The 20,849-nt window shown below is 40.6% G+C and overlaps 1 protein-coding gene across 2 annotated transcripts in view; it reads left to right on the top strand.

Moving 5' to 3' along the window:
• ntrk3b (neurotrophic tyrosine kinase, receptor, type 3b) overlaps window positions 1–20,849 on the top strand; it is a 153,169-nt gene that overhangs the window by 56,896 nt on the left and 75,424 nt on the right. For both annotated transcript variants that reach the window (XM_026377628.1, XM_026377627.1), the window contains exons 4-7: window positions 3,347–3,415; window positions 14,412–14,566; window positions 15,197–15,339; window positions 16,696–16,837. In XM_026377628.1, the coding sequence (XP_026233413.1) occupies window positions 3,347–3,415; window positions 14,412–14,566; window positions 15,197–15,339; window positions 16,696–16,837 (509 nt within the window). The remainder of the gene's footprint in view (window positions 1–3,346; window positions 3,416–14,411; window positions 14,567–15,196; window positions 15,340–16,695; window positions 16,838–20,849) is intronic.

The following is a 20,849-nucleotide window of genomic DNA, read 5'->3' as shown; positions in this document are numbered from 1 at the left end:
AATGAACAAAAAAAAGAAGCAATTAGTTTGTATTGCTGCAGCAAATATTTGCAGTTTCTCCTCGGCGTGACAGATGACAACTAGATTTCACGACGTCCATACTGCTGATCCGCTGCGGCGCCGCGCTCAGTGGCTGGCTGCTTCTCCTCTGCATGGTCCTGAATGTCAATCTGCAGAGCTCCCACACACTCAGACAGTAGCTACCAGTGATGCTGCACTAATTAGCCAACCCTCTCGAGTAGCCAAACCCTCCCAGTGGCATCTGTGCCAAACAGAATTATTAAAGAAGGAGGGAGGAGGAGTTGCACCTCCTCTGCAGAGGAGCAAACACCCAGGTTCACTTTAGCATTCACTTCCTCGCCCTCTGGCTGAAGAGCCAGCGCTGTCATCAATATTAACACCTAGATACATCCGTCCCCGTAACGCGTATTTTCTGCCCCAACCTAATGAAAATTTCATGTGAATCTCATAATTATAATTCCTTATTCAAATGAGCACTGTCTAAGCAGCGGAGATGATTTGTGGCTCGCTGACTCAAAAGCTGTTGTGTGGATGCTGATGCTGTGTCTGTTTCACAGTTTAGTCAGAGCAGTGGAGGTGTGTGTGTGTGTGTGTGTGTGTGCGAGGTGGTGGTAAAGACTATGTCCTCTCAGTCCTGGTACCAGAGCTGCCTAGCTTATAAATGGATTCATTTTCTACATCGCTAATTTTTAAAATTTAATAATCACCGCCCCCCCCCCTCTCCACAGCGCTTGGCCTACCTCACCTCCTGTCTTTTGGCATTCCCTCAGCTTTGATGGCTTATTTGCTGATTTGTTTATATATTTATTAATTCATTTACCCCCCCCCCCCCCCCCCCCCCCCCCCCCTCCCCATCCAATTTTAGCTGACATTTCTTGTGGAGATACGTAGGATGACCTTTGAAAAGAGAACACTTCCTGCCAGGGATGTGAAGGAGGTCTCACTCTCTGCTGCTCCGCTCCTCTCCCCTCACACGTTTACTTTAGTCACTTAATTAAAAGGCTTATGTGGATTAATACTTTAATGCCGTTTACAAATTGTAACTATTTTACTAGACACATTTGTAAACTGAAATTTCCGCATCTCTACAAGCATTTCATAAAGACCTGCCAGAACTGTCAGTTCAACACCAACAATCAAAAGCAACAGGCTAAAAAATAGAAACTTGAAATGGGGGAAAACAGCTTGACTGGATCTGTACAATGGCAACAATCAACATGTGGTATCTTGTTTGTGTCGTGAGAACAAAATCTAAAGCATAAACAAAACATTGCCTAAATGTGCTAAACTATAAGCTACTTGTGTGCTTGTGGTATCTGTCCTACAGATATAACTGCGGTATCATGTTTATGTCATGATATAGCGGATGAACATTTAATGCACACTCCTGTTTTTGCAAAGATACCTTCAACGTGTGTATATCTGCTTCCTGTTCAGCTGGAAAAGATCAAATGGTGCCTCTTTTACTACTGTAGTTTTACAATCATTGAAGGCCAGCATTGGCAACCTGCTATTTGGGCTTCTGGTGTTTGTCCATAGACCAGAAAGGTCTATTGAGGTAGTTCCTTCAGTCTGCAATGTGGCTCCAGGGGTCTGTTATGGGTTCCAGTTTTTTATTTATTTATTTGGGGCATCTGTGCAATCTAAAACTGTTTGCAATAAAATATAAAACCAAGCTCCTGCTTGGGGGTTTGGACTTCTGTGGTCTAATATATGTGCATTTGCAGGTCTTTGGTTTTAAACGCGTCTGTTTTAACGTCTGTCATTTGAAGTACAACTATTTGCAGATCTGTGGTCTCAGCGTATGTCTATTTCGGGGTGTGTGATTTGACGTAAGTGTTGAGCGGCCCTGCTCCACATTACCTAATGAGCTGCAGTTTGCTCGCCCACCATCTCATTCTCTCTCTCTCTCTCTCTTTAATGTTTTCTTTCAGTGTATAATACAGTCCCTGTTGGACCACAGATTTTCTTTGGGAGGTGAAATTTCTTGCAGCATCTTTACATATTCTCACACACACACACACACACCGGTGTTCAGAGCAGCAGTGTATTCACACCAGCACACATTTCAAGGTGACAATATTTAACCAGTGTGTGTGAGTGACTTCTGCAGGTTTCTGCGTTTGCACGTTTCTGCAGATCTGTGTGTTTCTGTATGTGTTTGCATGTGAATGTGTGACTGCAGGTGTGACATCTGACGAAATAAGGAAGATCTGAAACATCTGTAGCTTCTTGTTGCCATGGTGACACTTCTGATTATAGAAATATCTAATAGGTCTCCCATACAAAACCTACTAAATACAGTAGAATGACTCATTAGCATTTTTAAGAAGCATTATAAATGAAGAAACACAAATAATATTTATTAGTGTTTATTTTTATATTATTATTCTGTTACATGTTGGCATTTTGTTATTATTCTTAATGTCATACTTATATTTATAAAAATATTTTGATGCATAATGTTTTGATCATTCTTAGAATAATAAAGTCTATTTATGCTTCAGCGTCCCCTGTGTCATTTCAATTAGTGCGGCTAGGTAGATGACTCCTCGCTGCCCTCACATCGTGAGCTGTGATATCAGGTGTTGTGTTCAAAGTGATAATAATATGAAAAGTGTGTGAGTCATTACGCAAATGTGCACATCAAAGAAAACAGCAGATCACACACACATAACGTTTCTCCTTCATTTCTCTCTGATGATATCATGCTCTACGTCGATGCCACTTGGACTGATAATAGAATTTGATAGTGTATTTTCTGACGAATTGCTGCGTTAAGAGATGTTGTATTTCTTAATATGTGTATAGACAAATGTATGATGTTCATATTTAAACGGATTCAAGGCTCTGGCCAAATTACATGCTAGTCTCTGGCTGTTTGCTATTGAATTTAGTGGCTTCCTGAGCCGTAGGGGTTCCCTAAGTCAATTGAATTATTTGACTTGAAAGCGGTCAACTTTCTTTTATTGAGTTAGTTGAGCCCTAGAGCTACACTCAACCAGGCCTGTTTCCCTTTTTCTGTCAATATGACTTTGCCTTATTTTCAGCCATTAATGCAGGCCTGTGTATCCCACAGGCCTGCATTAATGCTCCTTCTGCTCTCTTTTTACTAGAATTTGATTACATTTTGTTTTAGTTTATCTTAAACATACATCCAAACACTGTAGAATGATTTGTTGTTGAGATGTGAAAATGTGAACAGACTGAAACACTGATGGACTATAACAGAACAGACATGTCATTAAGCAAGAGATATAAAATAATTGAAATACAATAATTTCATTTACCTGAATCTTTGTTTTTTTTCTCTCTCTCTCTGCAGAAACCTGTCAAAGAATCCTCTCACCACACTGTCGTGGCAGCTCTTCCAGCACCTCCAAATCTCCGAGCTGTAAGTCTTCCTCCTTCGTCTGATCTCTCTCTTTGGCTTTGGTTTGTATTTTTTTAGAGCAATTTATCGGCGCTCTCTCTGCACTATCTGCCTCAGTGCAAACTGTTTTCACTGCGTGCCGTTATTAATATAATTCCTGTCTTTGTTGTACAAAACCCCTAATTTGTCTCTGCACATGGAAGCAGACTGAACCTATAGGCGGTATAGTGGCATTGGGATCTTATAACTCATTTGTTGACTTAATTAACGCACACAAAGGAAGTGTAATGGCCTGGTAGGAGGAGAGAGTCTGACCCCATTTTGCTGTCTGCTATGAATATTTTAGTGATCATTGTGTTTATGAAATGAGTTTGCTCTATCACCACCGGGGAGAACATTGCAATGTCGACCGGCTTGTAATTTACACATCATTACATCTGTCAGGACTGTCCATCATCTGAACCTTTTTGCTGTGCCCTGAGCACTGGCGCTGCTTCCTGCGCCTCCTGCCTTATAAAGCTGAGGTAAAGCACAATATGATAAGACTGTTTTCAAGCAGGCCTCCTTATTGTGCTATTTTCAGAGGTAGAAGCAGGGCAGGTCCTGTGAGAGCACACAGCACAATGCTGATGTGGGGTAGTCCTGCTGCTGTACACTAAAGGCAGCAGAGCACAGGGAAAGCCCCGCTTACACTCACACTATAGTTTTGCATTTTTGGGGCTTTAAGCTTACGCTGTCATCCTGAGCGAGACTTATCCCTCGCACTCTCAGGACCCACCAATTTTACAGAACACTCATTCTTATCCGTCCTGTGTGGGAAGTATTTCACACTAGACCCCATACCAGTGCTACACAAGTGTTATATCACTATGGTCCCTCATCAGAGGCAGATGGGTCTGTGAATCCCTCATTGTGCCTGCTATTGGGCTGTGAATTTCATTCTTCACTGGATTGTAGAAGTTCTGTACTTTTGTTGTCTTACCAGCTGTCCAACTGGGCTTTTGTGTAAGCTAGTCTGGCATTTATCTTCTCATATTGCTGCTGCTGCTGCTGCTGCAGCTTTGTCTCAGCCTTAAACATATCATTTCTTAGGTACATTATATACTAGTATGTATATAGCTTTCCAAATTATACTCAAAGGCTCTGAAAAGGTGTTTTCTTAATCATCTTTGTTCTAAGAGTAATCTGCCAATGGGTTATTTTACATGATGCGTTTCTGTCTTTGTGTTTTCCTCTCACTGGTTGGAAGCAGGTGGTGATCACTTAGTAAAAAGTGACATCACATACTTCAACATTTAGCAGCATTTGATTTTGTTGTCTTGACGTAAACGTGCTATCAAGGAGTGGTGGTCAAGCGAGCTTGTCATTGGAAGGTTACGGGTTCAATGCCCGGACATGCAGGAACCCGTAACCTTGTTGGGACAAGTAAAATATCAGTGTTTGCACCTCGCACAACAACACCGCTGTTGTGCTGACAAGTTCTCCAGCCTAAACAACCTAATACTACAACTACATCACAAGCAATAAACTAAAATAACTTCTGCATCACAGATTGCATTTTTCCCCCCAGATCAACAGTACAGCTCACAGAGCACAATTTGCTGTGATGTGCAATCCTATTTCTACTTAAGCAACCATTTTAGATGTGTACAAATGGTGTCTTTGTTGTTCTACATTAAAAAAACAGGGCCAGGGTGATGCCTCTGCAGTGCATGCTGATGAGGAGTGAGGGTTTATGTCTATTCCATTTGGTGTGTTTGGTTAAGAGGTGTCAGTTGGAGTGGCGTGGCGGCAAAGACGTGGGCCGAGGCGTTATGCAAGAAGGAAGCCATGTGGAATCAGGCCTCACTAATAGGAAATGAGTCACTCTATCATGGGCAAAGTCTGCGACGTGGCCCTGACATCATTACTCTCTTTATTGTGTCTACGTGTTCACCCAAACCACATTAGCTTAGTAAGTGCCAATCACTAAATCACGCTGAATGAAGCCCGCTCACCGGGTGGCTATTGCCTTTAATTATTAGAATAATACACAATACCATATCAGTAATAAGTGCCCACCCGTGCTGCTGAGCCACACTGATATTATGTAAATAGAGGAAGATCAAACCAGCTGAAATAATTTCCGTTTTATGTGACGAAAGGAGAGCGTGGCCCTTTGCCATGATGCTGTCACTACACCAGGTTATCTCAGTCACTCTAGGCAATGCTGTTGTAATTGTGCTCCTCTTTTTAGCAACAAAAGCGGAACAATTTCAAAGCAGCAACTCGTCGGTGACAGCGACCTGCTATGAGTAGAAAATGCAGCCTAGAATTACACTGTAGGTCCTTCAGGGGCATTACAATGGCAATGTTTCTACTGATTAATCCATTGTATATTTTATTAGGCTCTATTGTTTTATTCCAGTCGTACTTGAAGAGTCTCTCAAATTGCTTTCGCAAGTTTTATGTGAGGGGGAAGTGATGTAGGCACGAACTACAATTAAGAACGGGATAATTTATACATATTAAAAATGCAGACCAAAAAGGTAAAACAAGAAAGTACTTAAATACCCATGTAGTTTCATCAGAAAAAGAATGTAAGAGTTGTTTATTCAGTTGATTTAACACAAAGCAGGGCTCAAAGAATATCACCAACATAATACTGAATACTGAACTGAACTGAACTTGTATGATGAGGTGATAGTTAAAAGTGAAGAGACTAAAGTAGTTCCTGTCAGTTAATGTATGTCAAGTGTGTTTTTCCCTTATCAGCCACTTCTTATCAGTCCTGGAAAAGTGTACAGCAAAACAGTTGCTTGTTTTTGCAGGTTGGTTGCGCAGATATTTCATACTTCGTGCAATATCTTAATATCAGTAACAATGACAATACTATCAGGGTAATCTCAATAATCTCAAGTCTTTTGTGGCTCCTGTGAAAAGGCCCCAACATCACACTGAAGCTTTACAATAGACGTCTGCTGTGTGCCGCCTGAGTCAGATGAGTCAGATAATCGGCTCTGCCTCTTTGTCTCTGTGCCCTTTAGCCAAAAGCTCCGAGCTACTGCAGCATCTTGCACAGCCCAGCCATCGCAATCCTGAGACAGGCAGTGGGGAGAAAAGGGCGGCTAAATGCTAAATCCGCCTCTGTGGCTTCCAGGGTGATATTATTGGAGAGAATCTGAAGCAAAGTTAGAGGCAGTTACCAATAGCACCGTCTTCGAGGAAGCTCATTCTGTCTGGTCCCAAAAAGAGGAAAATGCCCTCCTCCTTTAGCAACTAAAGCGATCTGCCTGAGGCAACGTGCATCCCGAATCCCCTTATTCGGTTAGCGCTTCTTTAATCCCGGCTCTCTGGGAAGCAGGGGCAGACGCAAAGTCAAACATTTACGCCTCTCACTGCAAAATGGGTTTTTCTATGAATATGGATGCAATATGAATAGATCAAACCTTTAATCTTCTGATATAACTGCCAGTGGATTAGAATGAATTAAACATTACATTTCCAATGACTCTATGACAGGTAAATTACTAAATTTGAACCTTGATTTTATTAGGGACCAATAGCACTTTGGGCAAACTCTTACTAAATCGTACAGCATTTACACAGACAGGTCCAAAACATCAAAGAGTGACTTGCAAAGGGGGAAAGGGGAATATAAAAATGTTAAACGTGGTAGAAAAAGCTGGATTGGGGATGGTGGTCTCCACATGAAATAGGTCACCAGCTCAAAACCCTCTCTGTAAATCAACACCATGTGTGTTTCCCATCAACTTGACAGAAATGATTTTATTAAATATAAATAAATAAATAATTAATCAATACATATACCAACCCAAAAGAAAAGCCTAGTTTTCAGTATCTGAGGTCAATAAGGCGCCCACTAACTATTTAAGAATTTACAGTATCACACACAACATATAATAAAAATAAATATGAAACATCTCCCCCATGAGTAATATCACATGTACCAGTGCACCAGTGCACACTCTTCTACTCATGCAGGGCCTTATTGAAGCCATGACATTACTAAACTGTACCAAATAAACAACAACACCTGCACCTGCCTGTGTCTGTGACTCTGCCAGGTGTGCACTGGCATGAAAGTAGAGGCCTTAGTGTTGAGTTATGCTGGAGCGAGGCATTTGGCCCGGAATAATAATGGTTAGCGCTCAGTTAGAGGGCTTTAGTTAAAATGGGCAGCTCCTGGGTCCCGAGCTGAGTAAATAGGATTTTTGCTGAGTCAACCAGGTTTAGGAAATAAAAGTGAAAGTGAAGGCCGACAAAGATAAACAGCGGATTCCTTCTGTGTGTATTAGAGCTATTGTAGCCTATTGCTTAGCAGTCAATTAAATCTTCACAGATTTTTTTTTTTTTTGAGGCAGCGTGGAAGCTGCACAACAGGCTGACAACACACGACTTGCAGATATGGCAAACGTCTTCTGAAGCATTTGCCTTTGTACAAATGCAGCAGACATCCAGAACCAGCATTAGCATTTATTTTTCCTCTCCTCCTTTTATCACTGTTGAGTCAAAAAAAAAAAAAAGAAAAAAACAAGAAACTCTTTGAAAAGATCTGGCTTTTTACCTGCTTGAAGTTCCACTGTGTTCACTAGCAAGTCACTAACTACCTGTGCCGTGCAGTAGATCTTCAGAGCTTAATTGCTGAAAACAGCTGTGTAACTCGAGACAAAGTGGAACTTTCTTCTTTAAAATGGCAGCGTAGCAACCTGTGTTTAGTTGCTCTTTTTGAGAGCTGCTTTGTGTCATATTGGGTGTAACAGCTCATAAAGGATGTGGTTAAGTCAGTCAACCATGTATAAAATATACAATTAAGGTAACTGGTACAAAACAGAAATGAATTAACTAAAACCGGTAAATATAAAGGAAGCTCACCATGAAATGTGCTGCAGTATAGCATCCCCCTGATGTGAATGCTGGCATAAAGCACCTCTCAAAACACCCATGCTCTAAAAATAACCTCCAAAAGTATCTAACGATTCCCTTAAAATCCGTGACACCAAAGAAAAAAAATGCGCTTAAGCTCCTTCTCACTTTGTCCATTTTTCCTACCTGGAGCCTTCCCTGACCTGACTCGGGTGTTCCCTCTCCTCTACATGATTGCGGTGCAGGTGGCATTGTCGATAAGCCAAAAGTCAGGTCTGGCTCCTCAGACAAATTATTCTGTAGCAGTTTAAAACAGAAAAAAAAAAATAAAAAAAAAAAGTCAGGCAGTTAGAAAGCCTGCAGGGAGGCTGACCGGCCAAGTGGCTGTAGCTTTACGGAAAAGCAATGATGGGACAAAAACGGTGATTTGTTTATTCACAGTGTGCTACTTTATCCATGACTAGGCTATAGATAAAGCGTGAGAATGAAGGAGCCAGTCCAGCAACAGCCAGGAGTGTGGTGAAGCAATGATACACACTGTGTGCAGTGCTGTAAAAAGTAGCTGTTTAGCAAATTTAGGAAATTCTTATATTATAATAGCTCTTACACTGAATTTCACACTGGTTGAGTCAACGCTCAGTTGTTTTTTTTTTTTCTACATTTATTCCTTCTGATTGTTTTATACTATTCTTTATTAAATGCTAATCTCCCCCTGTGCTTACTGCTGTGCAATTAAAACTGAGCTGTATTTGAAGTTACTGACAGCGGTGGCGCAGCGGTGCAGCTCTGCTGTAGCAAACATGCAGTAAAAATGAGAGCAATGGCTGCATCTGTTTAATCAGCTTGTTGCCTATGAATAGATGTCCGACTGTCAATCAGCTGCTGCGGGACTCAAGAAGCCAGTCTAATGGCGTGACAGCTAGATTAGCTCTTTTCCATGCTATAATAATAATGACAAGACTGGCCATGGCGTTTGAGTGACAAGTGGTGTATGGGAGGTGTAGTGCAGAAACACAACAGCAAAGATGTGATTTTCATCAAAGATAGGACAAATGAAACTTGTTGAAAGATGTGATTAAAAAAAAACAGGCAATAAAAGTTGCTATGCCTGTCAGGTTTTCTGTTCCAGCACAACACACGTGGAGTTTCCAGTGACAGTAAGATTACAGTAAGTAGTTTGTTGATAATTACTTCTGCAGCTTACTTTTACTTCCCAGCTGACACAATAAGTTCTCTCGGAATATAATCACAACTGGGTTATGTTTCCTTTTAATGCACAGAGAAAACTGTTTGTTGGCAAAGTAAATAGCAAGTCCTAAATACATTAATTGTGAGCAGATCAATAAAGTGTACATAGAAAAACAGATTTTACTTCCAGCCAAAGACAGAGAATAAGTCTGTATAGTACAAACATACAGATACAGAATATAAAATAATAGCATTATACAATCAGAGAGGTGAGCTACAGCAGATAACAACGTCTGTGGGAATGAATGGACAGGGTCCTTTAAGTTAACAAATTAAGCAGATCAGTTTCTCCAGGTTACTTGAGTCTGCTGGAAGTGATGGAGACTGAGAAGTCAGATGGCAGCAGCGCCTTGTTTGTCTGTTTATCACCACTGAATTCCTTCAGCCGTGTCCGGTCTGGTCCGTGATCAGTGCAGATGACTCGTCCCAGCAGCTTCTCTCAGCACTTCTCTCCTGCTGCACACCTCCACCTCCTCAGCTCCTGGTGAATTTCAGCTCTTCTTCCAGGATCAGACCGTATGTTCTGCAGGACTAACAGCTAATAGCAGGTTAGCTGTTGCCATATACAATCAATGCTGTATCCATGGTAACCTGTGCCTCCTGGCAAGGTCACCAAAAGTCCTCTAACAAATGTAAATGTAACAACTACGCCACAAAACACAACACACAGAGAGAGGAGCTGAGAGGAACTTATCTAGAACGATGTGCGTCATCCAGTTTTCATCTCCACCAAAATGTCCGATCTTCCAATAAAATATCCAGTTTTGTCACTATAGCTGTTTTATGATTGGATGTAGACATTCACAGCACTTGGTTAGCTGCTCACACACACACACACACACACACACACACACACACACACACACACACCATCCACCCTAACCACTCTCTTGCAGTTTGGTTTCCAGTAATAAATGCAGTGCTTCATTAATTTAAAAAATTCTCTTACATCAGAACATAACCATAATATTGGATTATTGTGCGCTTGCTGTTTAGTTTTAATTTCTACAAGACAGTGTTGAATGAGGCACATCTCTAGACTAAAGCTCAGCATCCTCACCAGATGATCCATTTAAAAGAAAAAGGAAATTAAGGAGCAACACTGTTTGCAATTTTAATTTTAATGCTGGTGATCCCTAGTTAGATGCATCCTTTAATATTAGCATTTTAGAACAATGGTACAGTGTTTTAAAAGAAAAGAGAAAGTGATTTGTAGCTGGGGAACGGATGATTTCAACTTGTTAATGTAATGCTGAATGTCTGGTAATGGTATATGAATCTCCCCACACTATATAAGCAATGAAACAACCCTTCTTGTACATCATCATCATACTGCTCACATCATTTCACATTTGGTCACATGTTTTTGCGTTTGAAATATTATATAAATGGAGACTCGTGGCTTCATGTTATGGCCCAGCTAACTCTTCAACACACTGGTCCAGTTCATCATCAACATTGCTGCTGACGCTGCACCAATCCACCTGTCAATCCCACGCTTCATTTTAACCTTCTTGAACAAGACCCCAAGACAATTTAACTCCTTCATGTGGAGCAGTAACTCATTTCCATCCCAAAGGGAGAAATCCACCGTTTCCCAGCAGAGAACTTTGACATTTCAATGACTTGGAAATAGATTCACACAGATTCATATTTACAGAAATTCACAAACGCATTGTCTTATTAATGTGCATTGACATCTAGCTGTACTGTATTGTGGTAGAAGTGACTACCGATGTGACGAGCAGAATACCAGGAGTGACAACAACAACACATCTTTCTGTGTTATTACCACAAAGCCAGGCATCTCAGGAAACAGGCCCCGCAGCACACAGTCACACCCAGGATCTGTGATACTGTGGTAAAAATAAACCAAATAAGGCAATTTATTAAACACGCGGGATTTGAAAAGCTAAAATAATTCCTGACAACAGTATAAAAAGAGGAAGCAGTGTATTCAAGCTGAGATCAAAGCGTGTGAGCAACTGTGCGGTATATAGCTTATTGTTGCTTGTGATCCACGGCTCCTCAGCCAAAGCACCTGTGTGTACATTTCCCAGAAAAACAGCCTCTGGTGGTAATCATTACCTCTCCTCTGGAGTAGCAGGGTGGATCGTTAGCCAGCTTCAAGGAAACATCATCCTGTTAGCTCTCTGTATCTGGGGTCACACTGATGTTTGCTTTTGTTCATTTCTAAGTTGAATGTGCTCTCCGCCAGACATGCATCATCTTGCAGTTGTCAGTTTGCTGTGTTCCTCTTTTGCTGCCTTCCACCTTGTTTAGCTGGTAGAAGTGAACTGTGCCGTGCACACAGGGGGCACACGTTTTGAAATGCAGGGCAGCAGTTCTCGTATTTAAATGCGATACCCTGCGTTTGTCACCTTTTTTCTGTATCGGTGTGGCAGCGTGTTGGCACTGATCAGCCTCACCCAGGGGAATAGTAGGGAATGTATGGAGGTAATGCATGCTCTTATTAACAATTACCATAATTACAGTATAAGGTGGGAAAGCCTGGGCCTCCCTGCTGTGGTGAGCTTTGATCCCTTGTGGTTCACCTTGCTCAGCATTAAATAAAAAACCTTTTACAGTGAATGTTTTTCTCTGCACCAGCATGTAAGGAGCTGTCTGCAGAGTGAAAAAGGTTAATAAGTTTAACATTAACATGTCGCTGAACGCACATTTACATTAATTTCAGTTGGTTTTTTTTTGCTTGTTAGTTACTGTGTGATATTTAATTTTTAATGGTGATTCAGATTGTGGCATTCTCAAATGTTAACTTAGCCTGATTCCAGTATTTTTAGACTAGAAATATTTAAATTTTGTTACATTAAGGCCAACAAAATGAATAAAGATGAACAAGATACTCCACATTACACCACTCCTCTTTCTACTTCAACTGTCTTTAAAACAATATTTAGACCTTTATGTATGGAAATGAAATGGTAATGCTTACATTTATGGGTCCCTAATTCCCTAATAATGACCTATACTGTATGTTTTCTGGAAACTTATATGTGATAATTATATAACTAATAGAGACACAGGAATGTCCATGAAAAAAAAAACATTTAACAGAATTTATTTATTTAGATTTTCCTTATCACAGTAGCTATATGTCCTCCACAATACATAGGAGTTAAATAAATATCGGATGTTCATTCAGATGGCTGAAATCAGAAGAAAATTAATTAATTCATTCATTTGACTATATACTATACTATATTTTTTTTTTCTCTGACTCTTTTATCCCTGAGAATAAATTTGCTTTGATTGAGTAAAATATTAGTACAAGACACACAAACCTCACACTTCCTTAAACATCATAAACTACACAATCACTGCTAATAATCATTAACAAGATGGATAGGTTTTCTGCAGTAATCAAAGAGCAAACGAGTTCATAATGGCTTAGTGTTGTTTCTTTACCTTCTAGCAGTATGAGATAGCTCAGGGGGGAAAGCTGTCAAATAGTGAATATGAAAAGGCTCTGCTCTAACTACAGTATCAGATCCAGTGAGCACCTGATAATAAGAGAGATCCACCTGCGGGAATCTATTCTCATTATTTTCAGTTTGGTGGACATACTACATACATTATTCATGCTTTCTGCAATATCTTATTGACCTCTGTCAAGGACGTTTGGACAGGCATTCATCTTGACAAAATTGGCCAATCACCGCCTCCAAATTGGACATATGCAAAATGCAGAAGTGGCGTACAGTGGTGAATAATGTGGCTCGGTGCTGCACTGAGCTTTGAGAACTAAATGAATGCAAAGAGGAACCTAATGATACCTGCCCGCCATTAATACAGACTGGATATAACGGATAGCTAGAATATTGCTTTGACCTTTGACCTCCTACCATTTGAATGTCACAGTGTAGGCTTTGATTGTTTTCTTCTCCTGTCTGCTGACCTGTTTAAATCCAACTCTTTTAAAACATGGCAAAACTTGTGTCTGTTGTATCTGTGTTTATCGTAGCGTCTTCCTTAGTAATGATATTATTAGCAGTGATAATGAACAACAACAGAGGACGGATCAGCTTCAGTGCCAACTACTGAGTGAGGATTGTATGTGTGAGGTATAAAATAACTCACTACTAATGAAGCTGCACCATTACTAATGAAGCTGCTGTGACTAGTGGCCAACAGATGCTGCTGTTAGCTCTGATGTGAACATGTCAAATCAAGGAATCATTTACAGAGACAATAACATCTCTTTTTTGAATATTCATGAAACTAGTCTACAGAACATATTGCACTAATCTGCAGTATAGCACGTTGCTGTCTTATGTCTCATTGTGTAGATGAAAAAAATATTTGGCCTATGGGGAAACCTTGCATGCATATTGAGAGAAGCTCTGTCTATCGCTTCCATTTCAGCCTCATATGTGAAGTAGGTGGTTTGAGGTTTCTAACAAGAATTCTTGGGAATCCTGCATAAAATGTCCAGTGTAAGACTTTTTTGGCATAGTGAATGTCAACGACTCCTTCACATTACTATAAAAAAACTTGTATAAATTCATTGTATTGTATAATGTATAATGTAAAAAGTTGTATAAAGCCTTGTGAAGCTGATGAATAAGCTCATGTCATGTCATTTGAAAATGAAAAGAGTCTGGGGTTGTGGAATTAGAGAAAAGTGAGTAGACTCCTGTTCCCCATGTCTGCTACGGGAGGCGACATGAACCCTTCAAACTCTGTTGAAGTCATAGTGTGGGTAATGTAGGTGTCAGATTTTGACATCTCTGTTTCTGCTGCATTGAGTTTGTATTTTGTAGCCGTATCATTGCAGCTGGTATTCGTGTATTTTTATTCTAGATAAGTGTATGGAAAGCATCTGTTGTTTGTATCTTAAGTTAAATAGACAGTTTATTACATCGTTTTTCTATTGTGTTTCAAGGCGTCTGGACGGCGTGGTGTTCGACTGCGGCTGTGATATCCGCTGGATCCAGCTGTGGCAGCAGAGAGGAGAGGCCGGGCTCCACACGCAGCAGCTGTACTGCAGGAACGGAGCCTCCAAGATACGACTGCACAACATGTACATCCACAGTTGTGGTAAGAGCAGGGGAGGAGGAGGAGGAGTAGGAGGAGGAGGAGGAGGCGAGGAGGGAAAGTGTGATCTGCATTTCTAAAAGCAGGAAATGAAAAAGCACAGGGAGGGAGGGAAGAGACAGAAAGGAGGACAGCATTCTCTAGGAGAGGGGAAAAAGGTGGAGGGTGCAGAGGAGAATGGCTGACAGAGGGAGACAGGAAAAGCATGAGAAGGAGGGAAAGGGTTAAAGGTAAATTAGAGGAAAGAGAAGAGGAGCAGGGAGACAAGTTGAGGCAGGAAGAGGAGAAGGTGTGACAGAGTTCAGAGGGTGAATCTGATGTGAGGAGCTGTGTGTTGATTCTGACAGAGGCTGTATACTCTGCAGTATTATCTCCTGGTGGTGACTCATCCCTGTGACATCTAATGTGTGTGTGTGTGTGTGAGAGTGTGTGTGGCTCATTGCTTCCTCTGTTCTAATTTTATTACATAAATGAAAAGTGATTAATTGATTAGGTGTAAAAATATGTATACAAAGGAAGGGACATGACTGTATTAACATGACTGTGTGTGTGTGTGTGTGTGTGTGTGTGTGTGTGTGTGTGTGTGTGTGTGTGTGTGTGTGTGTGTGTGTGTGTGTGTGTGTGTGTGTTCAGACTTACCAGAGATCAGTGTGAGCCATAGCAGTGTGTTGGTGATGGAAGGCGACAATGTGACGGTGAGCTGCAATGGATCCGGATCACCGTTGCCTGAAGTGGACTGGACTGTCGGTGGCCTGCACTCTATCAACACACACCTGGTAAGACACACACACACACACACACACACGCTTAAAATTAAGTAACTAATAAGTATTAGTTTCCTTTGATGTTAACACAGGGTTTGTGCTTTGTCTTTTGAGCTTTTGCTGCATTTTTGTCCAAGTCCAGGACTCTGTTCTTCAGATGTGGGTTACTAATTACTAATTGTGGTCTAAAATAATTCTGTTAATTTTTATCCATCTAATCTAGAAAATAATCTAGTTTTCTGGGATTAGTCTGAGGATTTGGAATGGTAAACAATGTTATCTTCTGCTCTTATTTTGAAATAAAGTGGAAAATAGCATTAAGAATTCGTATGAGAGGTTGGGTGCTGACGATGTGATTGCAGTGGCATAGATGTGTTGAGAATCTTCCCAGCATGCAGTTGGACAGTGGAGTCTTTAGCTGTAACTTAACATAGAGCTTTTTCTTTAAGGGAGCCCACTTTATATTATTGTGGTTGTCTAAATGAGTCATGATAATCATATCATGTCAAGGGATTGTTAGGTTTCTCATTCATTTTATGTTCTTAATTATAAAGTATAGATTTATATTTATACATTTCTATCTGAAAATAAGTTCATCTATAGGAACTGTGAATAATCCCGGACTTTAGCGCCGTCGGATTGTAGGACCTGGAGTCAAATCATCAGCAAATTGAGTTAACTCACTTATTCCCATTCAAAGAACTGGCTTAACCTTCTTTGTAGTTCTCTGATTAGCTTTGCAGCACAGGTTACCATGGTGATCTCGCCCTGTTTAAAATAAGCCTGTGAGCCTGAGCTGGCTCACCCACTAATCTCGCTCCCTGAGACAGGCCCCAGGGACAACAACAACAGCAGAGATAAACAGCGAGAAGAGGGGAACCGCAGTTTCTGAAATTGCCGTGTTGCTGAATTTGTCATCTGTGTCTTTAATGCTTCCAGTGACTTTACAGATGAAAGTTACTTCAGCCTCAGGCTTGATGTTTTAGGGTAGATGGATACTCTATCCCATCGGGATGAGTGAAGAGTTGGGGACCTGGCCAAGCAAAGGCAAGAAGGGAAACATAAGCATTGTGTTTGGCTGGCCAAAGGTGTAAAGCTGTTAATCACTCCTTCCATTCCTGCCTGTAATTCTAGCTATATACTAGTAAGACCAGACTAAATCACCTAAGTAATTAATTCCCACTCCTAGTGTGTACTCCTTCACTTTATTGTGTTTCTTTTAGCAGGACCTCAACCGATGAATAATTAACTGTAGTTTTAATTAAGTAATTAAAGATTCAAACCCAAGTAATATAATGTCTGTATAATAATTGTAGAGTATATCTCAAACATGCCTCATTCTCTGTGCCTTTCCCACTCTGTCCCTAGTCTAACGTGTACTGGCCGAACATTCACTCTATCAACCTGACGCTTTTCAACATCAGCCGGGATGATAACAACTTCCAACTGACCTGCATTGCAGAGAATGTGGTGGGGATGACCAACTCCTCCATCCAGCTCAACGTACAGTGTGAGTTGGATTTTTCCTGTGATAAAACCTTTAGGGAAACAGTATGGATAGGTGAGGTGAAGGCTGCATTTAAAATCATTATTACCTATTAATATACTAATTACCTGATTCTAACTTGTGTCCCCTGTTGCTTGAATGTACATATTAATAAGTAAAAAACAATATTCTCTTAACATAAGTACAACTTCATAAAGCTTTAGATACAGCATTCATATTAATGCTGCCATGTTATGTGAAGGTAAGTACTGTATATTGGCATAAAATATTTGCTTATTCTGACTAATGTGTTTATCTAATCTCCTAATAGCTGTTTATGTAGTCAAGGTTAATGGAAAGGTTCAGGAATCCCAAATGCATTTTGCTTAAAAACTAAATTCAGTAGCTTAGCTCAAGGTGTGCACATGTGGTACAGAAATATCACAAGGACAACAACAACAAACAAGCATAAAAAACATTATTTATTTGACAGCAGTTGATGATCATCCACTCTATTGAACAGTTTTAAATGGACATAGGTTAAAAATACAGTTTTAAATGGACATGGATGTATGGACCTCATGAAATGAATGTATTCCACAACCGTCAAGACACTACTTTTATTCTGCTGGTTCAGGGTTGAATGTAGCAACAAGTTCCATCAAGCAGGAGACTTATCATCCATTCAGCCACCACAACGTCAGCCTTATGACCATGAATAGTTATGTGTGTGGGGAATGAGATCCATTTGCCTATTCTTCGTGGACACTCTGACGCCGCTCTGTTACTAGAAGTGCTAATCAGTGAATCCTGCTGGTGAAGTGATTGCTTGGAATCAAATCTTGTTGCTGACCACTGAGCTGGTGTCTTATCCACATTAGAGGCCATCAACTCGTCTGGGGTCGGCCGTGGTTTGGTAAGATTTGACATAATTTGTTACATATTACCACGTTGGTGTCTCCATTTAATAGACAGTATACTGGAAGGCATCACAGTTGGGTAATACTGGCATTCACGTTTGCTGATATTTATGTATTTGACATTGTCATGGTGAGTCATCTGCCAGTCAATTTGTTTGTGAAGCACATTGCAGTATCCTGGCCTGGCTGGGTTGGCTGGGATTTAAGAAACTAGATACTATATGCTGACTGTGAGTTGAACTCACCATAGTGAAGAACTGACTCCAGTCAGAGGTAATAATGTATGACAGCCTGTGCCAACCCTGTCCCCTTAAAGTAATGCTCATATAGCACGTAGGCCTATTTGCATCAGCAAATGCTTTTGCAGGAAATGCAATGCAGTCCTGATGATAGTTTTTTATATATGTATATCAACATCTAGACTGAATGTATCAGCATGTGTGAACAGACTGAATAACATAAGAATAGGCGGTACACTAGTTAGATGATGTTATTTGGCTTTGCTGAATATTTCCAAGCTTCTGTAGCATGATTCTTATCAGTCACAGCATGATTGGTTGCCACTGACTTTTAGTTTTTAACTTTAACCACACAGGCAGCATAAATCAATGAGTCTAGAAAAAGACATTCTCTATGAAATACTTATTTACAATATAGCTGCACAGCATGAACGCTGGAAGCCAAGGACCCTGCAGTCTTCCTTAGCCTGATATCTTTAATGGCAGCTTGGACAGAGTTTGTTAGCAACTGTACTTACCTCTTGTATTAATGACACTAACAGTCTAACAAAATAATTTACAACAGGACAAAAAGCACCCCTCCTTTATCAAGCAGAACAGCCAAATTATGCAGGTACATTTAGAATGCAATGAGGTGTTGCACAGTTACAAACCAAGTGAAATTGATGTATCCAATTAGCAAGAATATACCCTCCAACCCACATGAAAGCTCAGCCTTGATCTGAGCGGAAAGAAAACAGAAAAAAAAATATAACCCTCAGCAATGATAAAGCAATGATTTGGTAACCATCAGAATTGTTCCTCTAATATCCAGGCCATGAATTACAGTATAAATATCAACTCCTACATAGGTTTACCCTATAGATTGGCCCTGGGCAGATTTGGGACAAACTGTATTCAAAGTCAATATTTATCAAAGGTGCCTGACATTTTTCTCTTTGAAGCAAGCATGCTGTTGTAGAGCACAATCCATTGTGGCTGTTTGCAATGCATCACGCTAAAGGACAGGGGAGATTTGTCACCAGTTCAAACACTCCCTACTGCAGTAGAACTGCTAAGGACCATGTGAGAATGACAGATTGACTTTGCTACATCTAGTCTTCAGGGCTTTCTCCACACGGACACTATGGATGTACATCTTTTTTTTCTGTTGACACTCTCTGCTGGTGCTGCAAATTAACTTATTAATTTTTCACCACATGCTCTGATAGTAATTACATTTCCTCCCCTGTGCAGCCTATTGTCTCTGGAAATGTCATAAAATGGCTTAAACTGCTGCTCTGATTAGGGAGTAATCTGATTGACAGCGAAATTACCAGCCGTCAAGTAACATTCTCTGCATTCAAAGATGAGGTCCCTATTTTAGCGAAACTGTAATTAACCACAATGCAAATTCTGCAGACCCATTGTTCTGCTGCTGTGGAGAACAATAGCAGCTCTACAGTACTGAGGGTACACACATACAGTAACGTACTATGTGCCTTCCCTTTCCTTATAGGCAAGATGCATGTCTCTGTTAGTAACACCTGGGTAAGCAGTTTTAGTCCTAGGTAACTCTACAGGTAGAGCAAGACATTAAGTCTTTTTGACTATATTAATAGGCAATAACTATAAATTAAGTAATTATGAGTAATTAACAAAAAAACAATGGTGTGACGGTACATGTCCTGAGATTCTACCTATACACTGACGGTGCCACTCATGTCCCATGAAACGCTTGCCTTCCCTGTCATCTGCCGGCCTTGTATTTAATGTCCTCTGTGATCAAAGGCACGTAGTTATCAAATCCTGTCATCTGTATGAGCGCCACAAGGACACCATGTTGTTATAGGCCAGTATGGAACATGGCAGTGACTTGTATTGTATTGACTGAGACTGGACTGACAGCCTTGCTTAGGGGGAAAATGGACTGATCCCTGACTGTCCATCAACAGGCGAATTTCCTTTTTTCCTCTTTTGGTGTGTGTGTTTTTATGCTGTGCAGCTTCACTGTAGACCGCCCTCACTTCATGCCCGTCTTCCTCCGTCCCGTCTCTCCCTCTTTCTTTTCTCTCATCTCTATTTTTCCTCTTTTCTTCCTGTGCTTCAAATCACAGCTCTGCAGACGCCCCCACACCAGCATGTTCGCACACAGACATGCTTTAGCCTTTAGTGCAGCTGAATGACTTCATTGTCACTATTGTCTAGCAGGAGCAGTATCACTAAAGTAACTTATGAAACCACGGCTTTCAAGAGCTAATACGTGTATTCAGGTCTTTGCTGGTTTGATGTACACTGTAAGCTATCCACAGTACACAATCAGTGATGCTTATATTAGACAGCTCAGTGACAGTGTCCTCTTCACCCACATGTAGCTACAGTAGATGACCAAAGTGTTCTGGATGAACAGTGAAGCGCATGAATTGCATGTTTTTCTGCAATGCAGATAAATATACACTGGGGGTTGCTGGCTAATGCTAGCAGTAAGTTGCCACCTGGTAAATGTGGCTAGTTTGGGGATAGTCTGTCTAAAGTCTGTGGTTGAGCTGCTCAAGAAAATACTAACGTGAAGTTTAAAGGCTGCTCGTTAATGAATGGGACATGCAGGTAGAACAAGGATTGGGTTTGTATACTTAGTGTGTTAATTCAGTTGTTGTTGTTTGTGTTGCTAACACAGAGTTGGGAGTTACTAGTCTAAAAGCAAATTAGCAAATGTAGTTTTATGGTAATTAGCCATGTGCAGCTGGTTTGCCGCAAGTGCAAATATAGGAGTTTATGTGTTTCAATTAGTGAGAAGTGAACATAAAATATTCAGTTACAAGTATTTTCTGTTAACTGAAAAGGAGATATATCTGTTCACAAAAAACTACATTTTTGTTATGTTATTTTGTAAGGTTT

Source organism: Anabas testudineus, chromosome 3 (assembly GCF_900324465.2).
Source record: "Anabas testudineus chromosome 3, fAnaTes1.2, whole genome shotgun sequence".
In the NCBI taxonomy this organism is placed as follows: domain Eukaryota; kingdom Metazoa; phylum Chordata; class Actinopteri; order Anabantiformes; family Anabantidae; genus Anabas; species Anabas testudineus.
This window is presented reverse-complemented; position numbering and strand designations above follow the sequence as displayed.